The 16,135-nt window shown below is 35.3% G+C and overlaps 1 protein-coding gene across 1 annotated transcript; it reads left to right on the top strand.

Moving 5' to 3' along the window:
• The first annotated feature begins 441 nt into the window (after window positions 1–441).
• Window positions 442–15,956, top strand: LOC123524639 (integrin beta-1-binding protein 1-like). Its single transcript, XM_053538677.1, has 5 exons — window positions 442–510; window positions 6,526–6,696; window positions 8,705–8,800; window positions 11,587–11,730; window positions 13,848–15,956. The coding sequence occupies exons 1-5, from the start codon at window positions 448–450 to the stop codon at window positions 13,914–13,916; spliced, it is 543 nt and encodes a 180-aa protein (XP_053394652.1). The 5' UTR covers window positions 442–447; the 3' UTR covers window positions 13,917–15,956.
• The last annotated feature ends 179 nt before the right edge of the window (window positions 15,957–16,135 follow it).

The following is a 16,135-nucleotide window of genomic DNA, read 5'->3' as shown; positions in this document are numbered from 1 at the left end:
TATCTTGGTCGGGCAACCAAATTTCATAAATACTTCCAGTGCACGGTATAGACCCTTTCGCTGTACTACACAACCTAGTGTCACATCGTTAGGTGTGAAATAACGACGCACCATTAACTAGCCTGTCCAGTTCTGTTGAGTGAAAGTATCCTGCAAACTGCTATCTCGTGTCTGTACGGTACCGACTGCTGAACGTATTACTTCTTTGATTGAATGTGATTCAAATATCTTGTTATTTTAGGTCTTTGCTTATGTCAAGTGCAATACTTCATCAAACATACGTATCATCAATATTAAATACTTTGCTTCTACTTTTGTAATAATAAAATAAAATATACATAAATTTGCCTTGATTAAGATGACGGTATTACCATTCGTAATTATATTAGCCTTCCGTCCGTAAATTTTCGGTGGTTTCCGTACAATCGGAATCGGCTATTTACCAAGATGTTTCAGAAGAAAAAGCAAAAACTTTCTCATCATGGGTCGAAAGATATGGATGATTCTTACGTAAGCGATGACTTTATTGAATTTCTTATCATTTCTGTCAATTAAACTATAATCGTGCGTGAAAAACTGAAAAAAAAACTTAGTAACAACCTATAATTCGGATGATATAAAATCGGATAGTACTGTAATAGACGAGGCTAAATTCGTCTGGATTCATAACTTTATCATGACATCATGAGTTCTAACTGATCAGTCACAGAGCTGCATTTTCAAGTACTTGCCAGATTCCACTTGATGTTGTTCATTGCACTCGAGTGTTCATCTGCAGATGTCCGGAAGTGATTTAAATAAAATTTGGAGCGTATGGCAGAATTGTGCAAATTATTTAAATCTACTTGTCCTCACACATTTACTGGTACTGATGATAAACCCGGACAGATGATAAAAACGACCACCTTGGAAATATTTTATTGCAATCGGTTATTTATAAAATTGAACACACCATCTAATAGTTTCCATTTAGAATACAAACTTGTGTAAATAAAAACAAAATTGGTAAATATTCTGTATAAATAAATGACTTATATTGATCTGTATAAGAAATATTTATCCAAAATTACTGGGGAAGAGGGTGTTTTTTGCGCATGCTCACTGTAGCCACTTGAAGGCCTGACATTGGGTAACTTTCCATTACTTGATCAGAAATGGCTGTTGCAGCTTTTTGGGGAAAGTTTCAATATAATACTACGAAGAAAATTTTGTAGATGACAAAGTGTTCGAATTTATCATCAGTCAACCTGCTTACAGTCCCCATTTTAATAACCCCTTTCAGGGCCTCTCTTTGTGTGCGTTTGCTAACTAAATATAAATTTGAATGATGCAAAGTTATCAGCAAATGTTAAGCTTTATTTTGATACCAACAATTGATTACAAATTGCAGAAATAAAAAAGTAATAGGTAAAAAACCTCATTTTCTGTTCGGGTTTATCGTCAGTACCAGTAGTGTATAATATGTATAATAAACTGACTAAAGCTTAGGGAGAGGATTACAATGGTTACAAAATGTGTACATTAAACGGGTTCCATTTTACCCGGGACACTCTTCTAGAGTGAGGCGACTAAAGTACTGAAGATGATGATGATGATGATGATGATGACCCTGGGTCCGGACCCGAGAGATTTTCAAAAGACGGTCAACGGACCCGGCATGTGATCATGCTTGCATGTGCGTCACTCGAGACCCGGGGACATTTTCCTTTGATAATCTTATCATTCATTTCCTACAATAAAACTGTTTCCATGATTAGCTAGACTGTATTCTAAATAAACACTCACGGTCACTGAAAGCAATTTGCAAACTTGTCAACTTGACTCGAATACACGATGGCATAATTTAAACCCCACCTACTTCAACACCGAGAAGTGTGAACGTGGTTAAGTCGAGCAGATTTCATTAAATCCAGTAAATTTTACTCGTATTTTTAAAACACTATAAAACTTAATGACTTTACACTACTTACAGACATACCTAATGACACTAAAATATCTTGTTTTGATGCATGCCGACACTAGCAACATCAAAGAAACATGTTTATTCCATGTGATGTCACTGCTGTTGACAGATTCATGGCCAGTGCAATACACATTCAATATTATTAAAAGGCCAGTGAAATGCTTTATGGGTTTTAGTGATTTAACATTTATTGCAGTTAGGAATGGAAGCTTGATTTCTTTTTTTTAAGTTTGTTGTTATTTTAATACTTTAATTGGATAGACTTATAATTATATAAGAAAATTTAGTCAATGATATTGACGTGTTGGAACAAGACTCCTGTATTTGAGAAAAGGACCCTTCAAAATTTGGACCCAAGGGTCCTGGGACTCTGGGTTTTCAGGTCTAATGGAACCCCTGCATTAAAAATACTTATCATTCAAATACCAGCATCTGTATGTAATTTATCACAGGCACTCCAGGTCTTTTTTAGTCAGTCGTTTCCACTTGGGTAGAACGAAGTATTTTTACATTGAACATGGATCCCGACGTCATGTGTTCTCAACATACATGTACGTGTATTCTCAAGCTATTATGGAAATGTCCTGCATATTTTTGCATGCAACATAATCCTCACAAGTAAATACACATTAGTGTAATAATTGTGTCATTAAATAAAAATGAGCCATAACAGCATATAGATAGATTGGTGTAAATTGAGATTTATAAATGCTGTGAACATGGTGAAATCGTTAATATTTTTGGGGAATTAATTTTCATGGATTTTGTAGGTATGTTAATTCATGAAATTAATTAACCTTAGCTTGTTGGTGGCAAGTGATTCTGCCTTTGCGACCAGTGCAGACCAAGATCAGTCTGCACATCTGTGCAGGCTGATCATGGTCTGCACTGTTTGCTATTCAGTCTGTAAATTTTCAGTGAACAACGTACCTTTTGAATAATAAATGATATTGCCCAAATTGAATGATGGACCAGTGCATTTTTAGCTCACCTGTCACAAAGTGACAAGGTGAGCTTTTGTGATCGTGCAGCATCCGTCGTCCGTATGTGCGTTTATGCGTCAGTCCGTAAACTTTTGCTTGTGACCACTCTAGAGGTCACATTTTTCATGGGATCTTTATGAAAGTTGGTCAGAGTATTCACCTTGATGATATCTAGGTCAAGTTCGAAACTGGGTCATGTGCCGATTAAAACTAGGTCAGTAGGTCTAAAAATAGAAAAAACTTGTGACCTCTCTAGAGGCCATATATTTCATGAGATCTTCATGGAAATTGGTCAGAATGTTCAGCTTGATGATATCTAGGTCAAGTTGGAAACTGGGTCACGTGCCATCAAAAACTAGGTAAGTAGGTCTAAAAATAGAAAAACCATGTGACCTCTCTAGAGTCAATATATTTCACAAGATCTTCATGAAAATTGGTCAGAACGTTCACCTTGATGATATCTAGATCAAGTTCGAAAGTGGGTCACGTGCCATCAAAAACTAGGTCAGTAGGTTAAATAATACAAAAACCTTGTGACCTCTCTAAAGGCCATATTTTTCATGGGATCTGTATGAAAGTTGGTCTGAATGTTCATCTTGATGATATCTAGGTCAAGTTCGAAACTGGGTCACGTGCCGTTAAAAACTAGGTCAGTAGGTCTAAAAATAGAAAAACCTTGTGACCTCTCTAGAGGCCATATATTTCATGAGATCTTCATGAAAATTGGTCAGAATGTTCACCTTGATGATATCTAGGTCAAGTTCGAAAGTGGGTCACGTGCCTTCAAAAACTAGGTCAGTAGGGCAAATAATAGAAAAACCTTGTGACCTCTCTAGAGGCCATATTTTTCATGGGATCTGTATGAAAATTGGTCTGAATGTTCATATTGATGATATCTAGATCAAGTTTGAAAGTGAGTCACGTGCTTTCAAAAACTAGGTCATTAGGTCAAATAATGGAAAAACATTGTGGCCTCTCTAAAGGCCATATTTTTCATGGGATCTGTATGAAAATTGGTCTGAATGTTCATCTTGATGATATCTAGGTCAAGTTTGAAACAGGGTCATGTGCGGTCAAAAATTAGGTCAGTAGGTCTTGAAATAGAAAAACCTTGTGACCTCTCTAGAGGCCATACTTGTGAATGGATCTCCATAAAAATTGGTCAGAGTATTCATCTTGATGATATCTAGGTCAGGTTCGAAAGTGGGTCACATGCCAACAAAAAGTAGGTCAGTAGGTCAAATAATGAAAAAACGTTGTGACCTCTCTAGAGGCCATATTTTTCATGGGATCTGTATGAAAGCTGGTCTGAATGTTTATCTTGATGATATATAGGTCAAGTTTGAAACTGGGTCAACTGCGATCAAAAACTAGGTCAGTAGGTCTTGAAATAGAAAAACCTTGTGACCTCTCTAGAGGCCATACCCTTGAACGAATCTTCATGAAAATTGGTGAGAATGTTCACCTTGATGATTTCTAGGTCAGGTTTGAAACTGGGTCATGTGCTGTAAAAAACTAGGTCAGTAGGTCAAATAATAAAAAAATCTTGTGACCTCTCTAGAGGCCATACTTTTCATGGGATCTGTATGAAAGTTGGTCTGAATGTTCATCTTGATGATATCTAGGTCAAATTTGAAACTGGGTCAACTGCGGTCAAAAACTAGGTCAGTAGGTCTAAAATTAGAAAAATCTTTTGACCTCTCTAGAGGCCATATTTTTAACGAGATCTTCTTGAAAATTAATGAGAATGTTCACCTTGATGATATCTAGATAAAGTTCAAAACAGGGTCACATACCTTCGAAAACTAGGTCAATAGGTCAAATAATAGAAAAACCTTGTGACCTCTCTAGAGACTGTATTTTTCAATGGATCTTCATGAAAATTGGTCAGAATTTTTATCTTGATAATATCTAGGTCAGGTTTAAAACTGGGTCACATGAGCTCAAAAACTAGGTCACTATGTCAAATAATAGAAAAAACAATGTCATACTCAAAACTGGGTCATGTGGGAAGAGGTGAGCGATTCAGGACCATCATGGTCCTCTTGTTGAAATTAAGCAGAGTAAAGGTTAAATATAGTTACTTTTTTGCCAAAACCATGAAATTTCATGCCCACAAAATAATAAGATTTTACAATATCCAATGAAAAAATTGGGTTTCCACAATTTACAGAATTTAAGGTGTCATGCTTACTGATGGATGCCTTAAAACTTTGATGTCAGAACATACTTGATTATTATGTATAGCGAAATTCTGTCTCAGTAGCAGTTGTATTTCATTTAGGTAACCATCTTAAGTCACAACATTAAAACTATAGTTGGATTTTTTTATTTTGACCTAGACCTGTAGACATGTCCCTGATACAGTGAAAACTAGAAACATTAAATGATATCTTTCATACAATCAGTGTTAAAGATAGTACAGTAACTAAACAAATGTATCATTCATTACAGTTTCTTAAACTTTAAAGTAAAATTTCCAAGTGTAGGAACATTATTTTTTTTCATTTTATCAGATAAATGCTTACTTATGGTACTCAATTTGTATCGTGATATGTACCGTATCGTTGCATCTGTATCACGATACGTATTGTACCGTGAGACTAGCGTATCGTTACACCCCTATTTCAGAGTTGTACCAGCCCTTACCTGACATAGGCATCATCTGAACAGCCTTTTATCAAGTATAGAATTTTTCTGCTCATGATAACAGAAAGTTTTCTCCACAGTTCTTGAAATTTTAAATAAACATTTATGGGCTAAAAGTGTATGTGTAGTTCCAGCTTTTGAGCATCTGTGAAAACTACAGTCGAACTTTGTTTACGCAAACTTGACGGGACCTGCAAAATTAGATTGAGATAATGATAGTTAAAGCCATTGAACAAAATACTGTAAAATCATTTAATTGCATGGGCATGAAATTCCGTGGTTTTGGTCAAAACGGCAATTTTGTTGGGATATGAATTCGTCGATTACAACTTTTGAGCATAAAATGAACGAGAATATTACTTGTTCGTTGGGATTAAATTTCGTGGATTGACTCAACCATGAAATCCACGAAAGTTAGTCCCCCACGAATATTAATGATTTCACAGTACATCATAAGGGATTTTGCCAGGACCTGACCTTGAGTTCAAGTGAAGGGTGGTGTACGAATTGTCTAAGTTTGAGCGAACAAAGTTTGACTTTTTCTTAGCACTCTTAATACAAGCTGAACTTGATCTGCATAAATTTGTATACATAAACTTGTCTGAGAAACAAGACAAGTCAGGGAAAATTACATACGACATACATGTAAATTTTTTTGTAACGGTAGTTACATGAAAAATAAAAAGTGTGCTTGATATTGCAGTGGAATGGTATTTAGGAAGTCCTGGGAGTGGTCTGGCCTGGATCTCTGCCAGTCTGTTTACTGACTTCATAGATCCCATGTTTTATATGGCTTTCTTGAAGTATTTTGACCCTTCATTTAATTCCTGCATTTTCAAGTTGATTAGAAGTGATACTGTAATGATCTGTCTAACTTTGTGTTTCAGATGGGTTTTTTTTTGTAAATTGTTTTTGTATTATTTTTTACAGCACCCCTCTGGTAATGAAGTGGCACCTTTAAAGGACAGCAAAGATGGCAGTGAGAGGTTTAAGTCCATGTATGAGGTGTACTTTGTAGGAATAGTCCCAGACATTGTAATGAGTCATTCCATAACTCGGGACAGAGAAGCTCAACTAGTGGATAGAATAGAGGAGTCCCAGGTAGGTCTTTGTATTAACAAATCAAAACTTCACCATAAACATATATTATTAATATCTGTCTGGTAAAAGGGTGATGTTTCCTTTTGTATCAGTGGAATTTTGTTGCAAATTCTGTATGTTCTCCGTGACTATTTGATAAACGACATTGTGTCTGAAATCATTAGTCCTCCACTTCTGATAATTCATGTGGGGAAGTTGGCAGTTACTTGCGGAGAACAGGTTTGTACTGGTACAGAATCCAGGAACACTGGTTAGGTTAACTGCCCGCCGTTTCATGACTGAAATACTGTTGAAAAACGGCGTTAAACCCAAAACAAACAAACAAACAAACTGTTCTCATTGAGGGGCCATCATGGCCAAGTGGTTATTGCTGACCAAATCTCTTGCACCTCATCAATGCGGGTTTAAGCCTTCTTCATGTGAGGAAGCCAAGAATGTCGGTGGTTATACCCAGGAGCAAGCCCGTGATGAAATTTGCTTGGAGGGGCAACTGGGGTCTTCCTCAACCACAAAATGCTGGAAAGTCGCCAAATGACCTATAATAGTGCCAATGCTCTACAAATCTATTCATCTGCTCGTAAATACGAGTAGAAAGCGGCCCTGGGTGTGTGGAAATTGCTGTAGTACTCGGCCTGCAGGGTGAGTGTGATTTTTAACCAAAAATATAATAAACCAGTAGGAAACAGACTGTGCAGAAGCTGGATAGCTTAAGATCTAAAATAGAAGTTGGTTTGTTGTTTGCAACTCTTAAGTCCATCGTGATACTTTATGGTATAAGCATTATAAGCTCAGTAGTTTAGAACTAGATTACATTATGTATTGATTACTAAAAAGACTCTGTCTGTAAAAATTTGCTTAGTGAATTGCCGGACAAATAAAACTTATAGCCGGATAAATAAATATTCTAGGCATCTCTTCCTGCAGGATGAGTTGTTTACAAAGAATTTGTCAAGCCCTTTTGATGAAATGTAAATTTTAACAGACTGACATCTAATTAATGACTTTGTGCACAATGGGGACTGATGATAAATTCAGTCTTTGGTGTTAAGAAATACTGACAATTGTAGATAATCTTTGCTCATGAAAAATGCTGTCAAGATTTTTATGTGCCCAGCATCTACTGATGCGGGAGGCATATAGTGATTGTCCCGTTCGTTCTTCCGTCCGTACGAGGTTAACCAAATGGGACCGTTTCGTCTAGCATCAATACCCCTTACTAGAATGACTTGATACTACTGCAGATGTAACCTGTGACCATTCCTCATCTTCAGACATCACCTGACCTCAGTTTGACCTTGACCTCGTTTTGGACTTAGGTGCAAAATCTATCGACAAGGATGCCACTGGGGGCATCAAGCGTTTATTGAACGCAGCTCCTTGTTCACTATATATTCTGATAATACATGGCTTACAGACACCTGATTGGCAGAAGGTATTTATTCAGAGATTACATTCTGATTACTGATTCCTTATCTGCTAAGAGTTGCAGGTTGCACAATAATAAATATTTTTTTAATTGCTTTGTGTGAAAATATTTGTACAATCAGATTTATCATACAAAACCAGGCCCATTTTAAAAAAGAATTACTTGCCATCTTAAAAGACCTTTGAATGAAAACTAAACACCAAAGAAAGTATGGGACATGTATTTTTCTAAGATAGATATTGTTTTGACATGTCCACTCCATAAAACACATCAAAAATTATGCCTGAAATATGAGTATATCTACATGTATTTATGAAAAACTTAAGGCTTGTATGTATTTTTAATCATGCGGAAATTCTCTTTGAAAATGTTGTCAAAATGTCATGTATAGTTCAAAAATGAACTAGTAAGAACTTTACCTGCATAACGTGTGAAAATTCCCTTTCGACCGAGAAAACAAATGAGGATTATTTTCTGTCAACCATTATCTAGCTCAGAGTGTAGTTTGATTCAGATTAGTTATCCAAGGTCATGCTTCCTGTAGAAAGAAAAAAACAGATGCTATCTTGTCTTATTTTACAGATAGAGGGAAAGTTACCAATATCACCGCAGGAAGATGATAAAGTCAAGATCAGTGTGTCAATACATGGTGTGAAAGTCCTGGACATGAAGGCACAGGTATCAGCCTTTTCCTCTTAGCCATTTTCTGTCGGTTTTTAGCTCACCTGAGCAATGCTCAGGTGAGTTTTTCTGATCGCTCGATATCCGTCGTCTGGCGTCTGTCCTCTGTCGTCCGTCGTCTGTCAACATTTAGCTTGTGTATGCGATAGAGGCTGTATTTTTCAATTAATCTTCATGAATATTGGTCAGAATGATAACCTTGATGAAATCTAGGCCGAGTTCGAAAATTGGTCATCTCGGGTCAAAAACTAGGTCACTAGGTCAAATCAAAGAAAAACCTTGTGTATGCGATAGAGTCTGTATTTTTCATTTAATCTTCATGAATATTGGTCAGAATGATAACCTTGATGAAATCTAAGCCGAGTTCGAAAATGGGTCATCTCGGGTCAAAAACTAGGTCACTAGGTCAAATCAAAGAAAATCCTTGTGTATGCGATAGAGGCTGTATTTTTCAATTCTTCTTCATGAATATTGGTCAGAATGATAACCTTGATGAAATCTAGGCCGAGTTCGAAAATGGGTCATCTCGGGTCAAAAACTAGGTCACTAGGTCAAATCAAAGAAAAACCTTGTGTATGCGATAGAGGCTGTATTTTTCAATTGATCTTCATGAATTTTGGTCAGAATGATTGCCTTGATGAAATCTAGGCCGAGTTCGAAAATGGGTCATCTCGGGTCAAAAACTAGGTCACTAGATCAAATCAAAGAAAAACCTTGTGTATGCAATAGAGGCGGTATTTTTCAATTGATCTTCATGAATTTTGGTCAGAATGATTACCTTGATGAAATCTAGGCCGAGTTCGAAAATGGGTCATCTGGGGTCAAAAACTAGGTCACTAGGTCATATCACGTAAAAACCTTGTGTATGCGATAGAGGCTGTATTTTTCAATTGTTCTTCATGAATTTTGGTCAGAATGATTGCCTTGATGAAATTTAGACCAAGTTCGAAAATGGGTCATCTGGGGTCAAAAACTAGATCACTAGGTCAAATCAAAGAAAAAACTTGTGTATGCAATAGAGGCTGTATTTTTCAACTGATCTTCATGAAATTTAGCCAGAATGATTACCTTGATAAAATCTAGGCTGATTTCGAAAATGGGTCATCTGGGGTCAAAAACTAGGTCACTAGGTCAAATCGAAGAAAAATCTTGTGTATGCAATAGAGGATGTACTTTTCAATTGATCTTCATGAAATTTGGTCAGAGTGATTGCCTTGATGAAAACTAGGTCGGTTTTGAATATGGGTTATCTGAGGTCAAAAACTAGGTCACTAGGTCAAAATAAAGAAAAATCTTGTGTATGCGATAGAGACTGTTTTTTTCAGTTGATATTTATGAAATTTGGTCAGGTTGATTGCCTTAATGAAATCTAGGTCGAATTTGAATATGGGTCATCTGAGGTCAAAAACTAGGTCACTTGGTCAAATCAAAGAAAAAACTTCTGTATGTGATAGAGGCTGTATTTTTCAGTTGATCCTCATGAATTTTGGTCAGAATGATTGCCTTGTTAAAAAATAGGTCGAGTTTGAACATGGGTCATCTAGGGTCAAAAACTAGGTCATATCTAAGAAAATGCTTGTTTTATCGCAAGAGACCAATTTTTTGGTCCAATCTTAATGAAAATTGGTCAGAATATTTGTTTCCATGAAATCACTAGGTCAAACATGTTTTACACTGTTATGGAGTGTTTCTTAGGTGAGCGACCTAGGGCCATCTTGGCTCTCTTGTTATTGTATGCTACATGTACTATTTAAAAATTTGTGATAGTCACGTATATATTTACAGGCATGAGAAACAAAGTTACACTACATAGAGTTTTAACAGTATATTTGATTTTGTTCTGGATAATTTGGCTTAAACTTTGCAGCAAAATATCAGATGATAAACTCTTGCTTTGTACTGGTATCAAACATATATTTATACCTTCCTCTCATCATCCGTCTTCAAAAAATAGAGGGTATATTGTTTAGCTTTTGTTGGTAGCTCAGTCCGTCCCTAAGATGTTTTACAAAGGAATTTTTTTTCCAATCATTATGTTCTGATAGTTGTTTTTAAACATATAATATGCCCAAATTTTAAGTTCGAAAATAAGGACAATAATCACACTGTGTATCTGGGTCAGCATAAAATATACATGTTTATCTAAGAAATAATAAGTTCCCAAACGTGGTTTATCGTAAGTTTTGAGTTCTTATGCGGAAGAATATATCACGAAGGCCGTAGGCCTGAGTGATATATTGTTTCGCATAAGAAAGAAAAAGTCGGGTTATTCTACCATAAATCACACTTGGGAACTTATTATTTCGATTCTAACACGACATATTAGTATCAACAGTGTTAGAAAAAATGGTAACTACTTTTTACGGCCGTGCTACGCACCTGGATCGGATGATTGACGTCATTGCACGTGAGTGGTTTATTGCAGAATAACCCGAGATAGATTTTGTTCTACATGTATGTAGGCTATTTGTTGGTCGTGTTAGAATTGTATTTATAAAGGGTACTGTATTTTAGGTGTAAAATACTAATAAATACATGTTTTGTGTATATAAGTAAACATAGTATATTCTACAAAAAATCTGGAAGTCTTTTTAACAAATGGCTGTTTGCTAGATATGAAATTAAATTGCGATTGTAGCTGTTCATACACACTAAGTCTAGTATATATAGTCAAGTTAAATAAATTAGATGAAATTTTTCTAGATTTAAACTGATAGCCAATGATGTAAGTATTTTAGGAAAAATGAGCATGGTAGATCTTTAATGACACATATCTTTTACAGGAGGTGTTACAGCGCCACCCGTTACATACAGTAGCACAGGTTGTGCAGTTCAGTGATGGAGGAAGTGTTAACAACATTGCCTTCAAAATAGGAAATGTCAACAAATCTTTGTTCAGTGCATACGTGTTTGAATGTCTGTCAGAGGTATATTTATTATCATTAAAACTTGATACACATTTTTCTTGAATTTTCAGAATATATAAAGTACAATGTAGCTAACAAATGTTTTTTGATCATAGTAATTTATCTCAAAATTATCAAGCACCCTTTTCTAACAGACATACAGTTCTACTTTGTTTACTTGAAAAAGAACTGTTCAAATACCTCCCTTGGCTCAAACACCACATCTGGTTATATAATACTGTCATATGTTGAATTGCTTGAACATGTACAGCTGGAACTACGAAACCATATCTCTGATCCTGACAATAATATTATTGTGAAGGTAAACACCTTTTTGCTTGAAAGTTGAATCTCATTGGGATGATATTAAAGGGGCATGCCTCGAGGTTTATGTAAAAGAATTTGAAATTAAGGATTATTTTTCGCAGTAGAAAGAAAAAATAAAAAGATTCTTCTGTATATACTTTAGACACTATTTATCTTTAAGTATACTTTTGTAGTTTGTGAATTGTATAGAAAGCTATCGGAAACGTTAGTCAGGTGATAGTGTCATTATATGAAATAGACACACTTAGCTGTACACTGTAGCATATACATGTATGTTAAGAGTTAATTGTTTATGAAATTTAATATTGATTGCTATATGTTTTTGTTTTTTTTTAATAATTTTGATGTTCGTCTTGAGGCAAGTCCCTTTAAGCATTCATGTAGTGTCTATGGTCCACCAGTTCACCAACATTTTCTTAACACAACTCTTTATGAAATGCATAATTTATGGATGCTAGTGACACAGATTCAAGATTTTGATGTAAAGACTCTGACCCCTTTTGAGATCATAGGCTGGTAGCTAAGGTCTACTAAGGGTTTTCTTTTCAGTGATTTTTTCGCCAAATCAGTTGATTTCTTAAAAAAATTAAGTGTTCATTTGGACTGTTTTAGTTCATCTGTTTTTTTTGGGAAAAAAAAGATGAGTTATTTTCATCACTTGATTAGCGTCTGCGTCAGCGTTGGCAATGCCTGGTTAAGTTTTATGTTAAGGTCAGCTTATTTCCTAAACTATCAAAGCTATTGCTTTAAAACTTGCAACACTTGTTCACCATCAATAGCTGACTCTGTACAGCAAGAAACATAACTCCATCCTGCTTTTTGCAAGAGTTATAGCCCCTTTTGGACTTAGAAAATCAGATGTCTAAATTAAGTTTTGTGTTTAGGTCAGGTTTTCTCCTAAACTATCAAAGCTATTGCTTTAAAACTTAAAACGCTTGTTCACCATCAAAAGCTGTCTCTGTGCAGCAAGAAACACAACTCCATCCTGCTTTTTGCAAGAATTATGGCCCCTTTTGGACTTAGAAAATCAGATTTCTTAGTTAAGTTTTGTGTTTAGGTCAACTTTTCTCCTAAACTATCGAAGCTATTGCTTTAAAACTTGCAACACTTGTTCACCATCAAAAGCTGACTCTGTACAGCAAGAAACATAACTCCATCCTGCTTTTTGCAAGAATTATGGCCCATTTTGGACTTAGAAAATATCAGATTTCTTGTTTAAGTTTTGCGTTAGGTCAGCTTTTCTCCTTAAGGATCAAAACTATTGCTTTAAAACTCGGAGCAGTTATTCGCCACTAAAAACTGACTCTGCACAGCAAGTACCATAACTCTACATAGCTTTTTTGCAAGATTTATGGCCCCTTTTGCACTTAGAAAATCATGGGTATGACAATATTTCTAATATGCAGGAACAAAAAAATCAGATGAGCGTCTGCACCCGCAAGGCGGTGCTCTTGTTTAGATAAAGCAAGCTCCTTAGCAAGTTCTTTCAGAAGAGGCCAGTAAGTGCCATTTATGGGTTTCATACATGTACCGATTAAGAGTTGATAGAAACAAAGATGCACCTGTAATAAACAGATACCTTAAAATCATTTAATTTTCTGGGCATGATATTTTTATGGTTTTTAGCTAAAATGGCTATTACAATGGGACTTAAGTTCATGGATTTTGACCAGTGTACATAAAATGAATTGGATATGTTCTGCTTCTTTGGGATTAAATTTAATGGAATGACACAACTGTGAATTCTGCAAAAATTAGTCCCCCACGAAACTTAGAGATTTTGCAGTAAAAAATGTTTTATTTTCTCCTAGGAACAAGCACAGATGGTGTGTCAGAATGTTCGAGCAATGTTTGACAAAATCACAGAGAAGAACAGATGAAGATTTGATATACAATAGGAACTTCATATGTGATAAAATATTTATATTGGTGCTAACAGCAATAGAGTATGCAAGACTGTGCTCTCCTGTTATTGCAAGACTGTTCATAGCATTAAACAGAGACAATTTTCTGTCCAATGTTTTATAGGCCGACAGCATGTAAAACAACACAGCAACAAATTTTACTTGAAATAAAAGCAGCAGTGAGTTACAGAATGTGCTTTAACAGGACAGTAGTTCAAGTCATGTATGGCATTAAGCTAATATTCAAAACCTGCAGCTAACATTAAACCGGAAGCATTTCCTTTAGCTAGATTTTGCTATGCCTGTCAGTTGATCTTTGTTGGTAGTGCACAGTCATGATTATAAAAGGTGTTACAAGTATCATCCATAAATATTGAGATTGCAGATCTACAGATTACATGTTCGTGAGTTTTCTGTCTTAGTGAGGCATATATCTCTGTGACAGTGTGATAAAAGACATTGTGTCTGAAATCATATAGTTCTCCACCTCTGATTCATGTGTACAAGTTGGCAGTTACTTGCAGAGAACAGGTTAGTACTGGTCCAGAATCTACGCACTGGTTAGGTTAACTGTCCACCATTTCATACCTGAAGTTCTGATGAAAAAGGGTGCTGAACCCAAAATGGTGATGTTTTATTGATGCGGATGATATGGAGATAAGGAAATTGTAAGTAAATAGTGTTGAACAAATCACTTCTGTTACAGAATCCTTGAATATTGGTTTGGTTAGATGAATGAATGCATGAATGATTGAAAAACTGTTGAAAAACTATATAGTTACATTGCTCCAGCATTCACAACAATAATTTTGTATGACCCTTGTGTTCACAGTTCCAAAGGAACTCTCATTGCTATGATGTCAAATAGAAGAGGACCATTCCTGAGGAGAAAATGCTGAATTGGCTAAAATTGTTACATATGTCATGTCGTTATATGAGATAAATATTATGTACAATATAAGCGTGCCGTGTGATTACATGAATATTTGCTTTTCCAACAGTTACGAATACTTGAGGATTTTTTTGTTTCGTAGATTTAAAATGTTTAAAAGTGTACAGCAGTGAATCAAATGAGTTTATAAGAGTGTAAAATAAGATGTATTATACACAGTTCTGTTTAAAGGCTTCTGACCTTCATACACTTTAGATATGCCTGTATAATTTATACCCAAACTACTATTTATAATTATACATGTTCCAAGGTATTTGTCATTATGCTAGAACCAGTCTAAGAACTTTTGCCATTGAATGTTTCTCATTGCAGAGTTGGTGCAGCCGTTCTGCGCCTGCGCGGAATTATTATCCATTGGAGCGCACGGCAAAATTACTAATCTTTTTGCATGTCCGCACGCATTTAGAGTATCAAATGCATAATATACTGACTAGAGGTTAGGGTTAGTATCACCATGGTTACAAAATATATACATTTAAGATATTTTCTTTCAAATTTAGTTAATCCGGTATATACCGGAGTCTATAATATATCACAGGTGCACCAACTCTGTATTTAGTCACAGCCTTTGCCATTATGCTTGTACATTGTACCAGTCTACACCATTTTGATATTATACTAGGACCAGTCTACAGAATCAGTTGCATGTCACAAGTTTTCAGAAAAGAATATATTTTAGTATTGAAGTGCTAATGGAAGACAAAAATGGTTAAAAACATGCTGTTATAAATTCAGTTGAATTTTCCATCAAAGGAAACTAAACATTTGGTTTCTTTGTTTCTAGCAATAACAAAAGTTATGAAAGACAATATTAACATGATCAAGCAATTAGTTCTTAATACTTGTTTGTTTTGATGTGAATTGTTAATAGATGATAACATACATACTGTTGTCTTTATATCCAGTTGTATATCTTAATTGTTATGTTGTTAATGTATATTTTATGTTTTTAATAAAATGATATATTTACATTCGCTAAATGCCTTGTATAGAAATAATAAAATATTTATTTTTAAATAAACTACACTGGTGCAATAATACCAAGGATGGCCTTTTCTACCAGATTGCACATTTGTTCTTAATTCATTCACCAAAAAAACCATCAAAATGGTGTGTTTAAAGAGACCTTTCTAAATTGGACACCAAAATTTCAAAGAAAGAATATAAAGCTATTTCTAAAACTTACTTTCCTGTCAGTTAAGACTGAAGTTGAATCTACATGACTGTGATATTTTTCTGAATT

This window comes from Mercenaria mercenaria, chromosome 3 (assembly GCF_021730395.1).
Source record: "Mercenaria mercenaria strain notata chromosome 3, MADL_Memer_1, whole genome shotgun sequence".
NCBI classification, from domain to species: Eukaryota; Metazoa; Mollusca; class Bivalvia; order Venerida; family Veneridae; genus Mercenaria; species Mercenaria mercenaria.
Note: the sequence above shows the minus strand (reverse complement) of the source record. Positions and strands in the feature narration are given on the sequence as shown.

Bases quoted from the DNA above. Each gene is read 5' to 3' on its own strand.
- LOC123524639 (XM_053538677.1), top strand. From the start codon at position 448: ATGTTTCAGAAGAAAAAGCAAAAACTTTCTCATCATGGGTCGAAAGAT. The intron at 6,697-8,704 runs GTAGGTCTTTGT...CTTATTTTACAG, and splicing joins ATAGAATAGAGGAGTCCCAG to ATAGAGGGAAAGTTACCAAT. The intron at 8,801-11,586 runs GTATCAGCCTTT...TATCTTTTACAG, and splicing joins TCCTGGACATGAAGGCACAG to GAGGTGTTACAGCGCCACCC.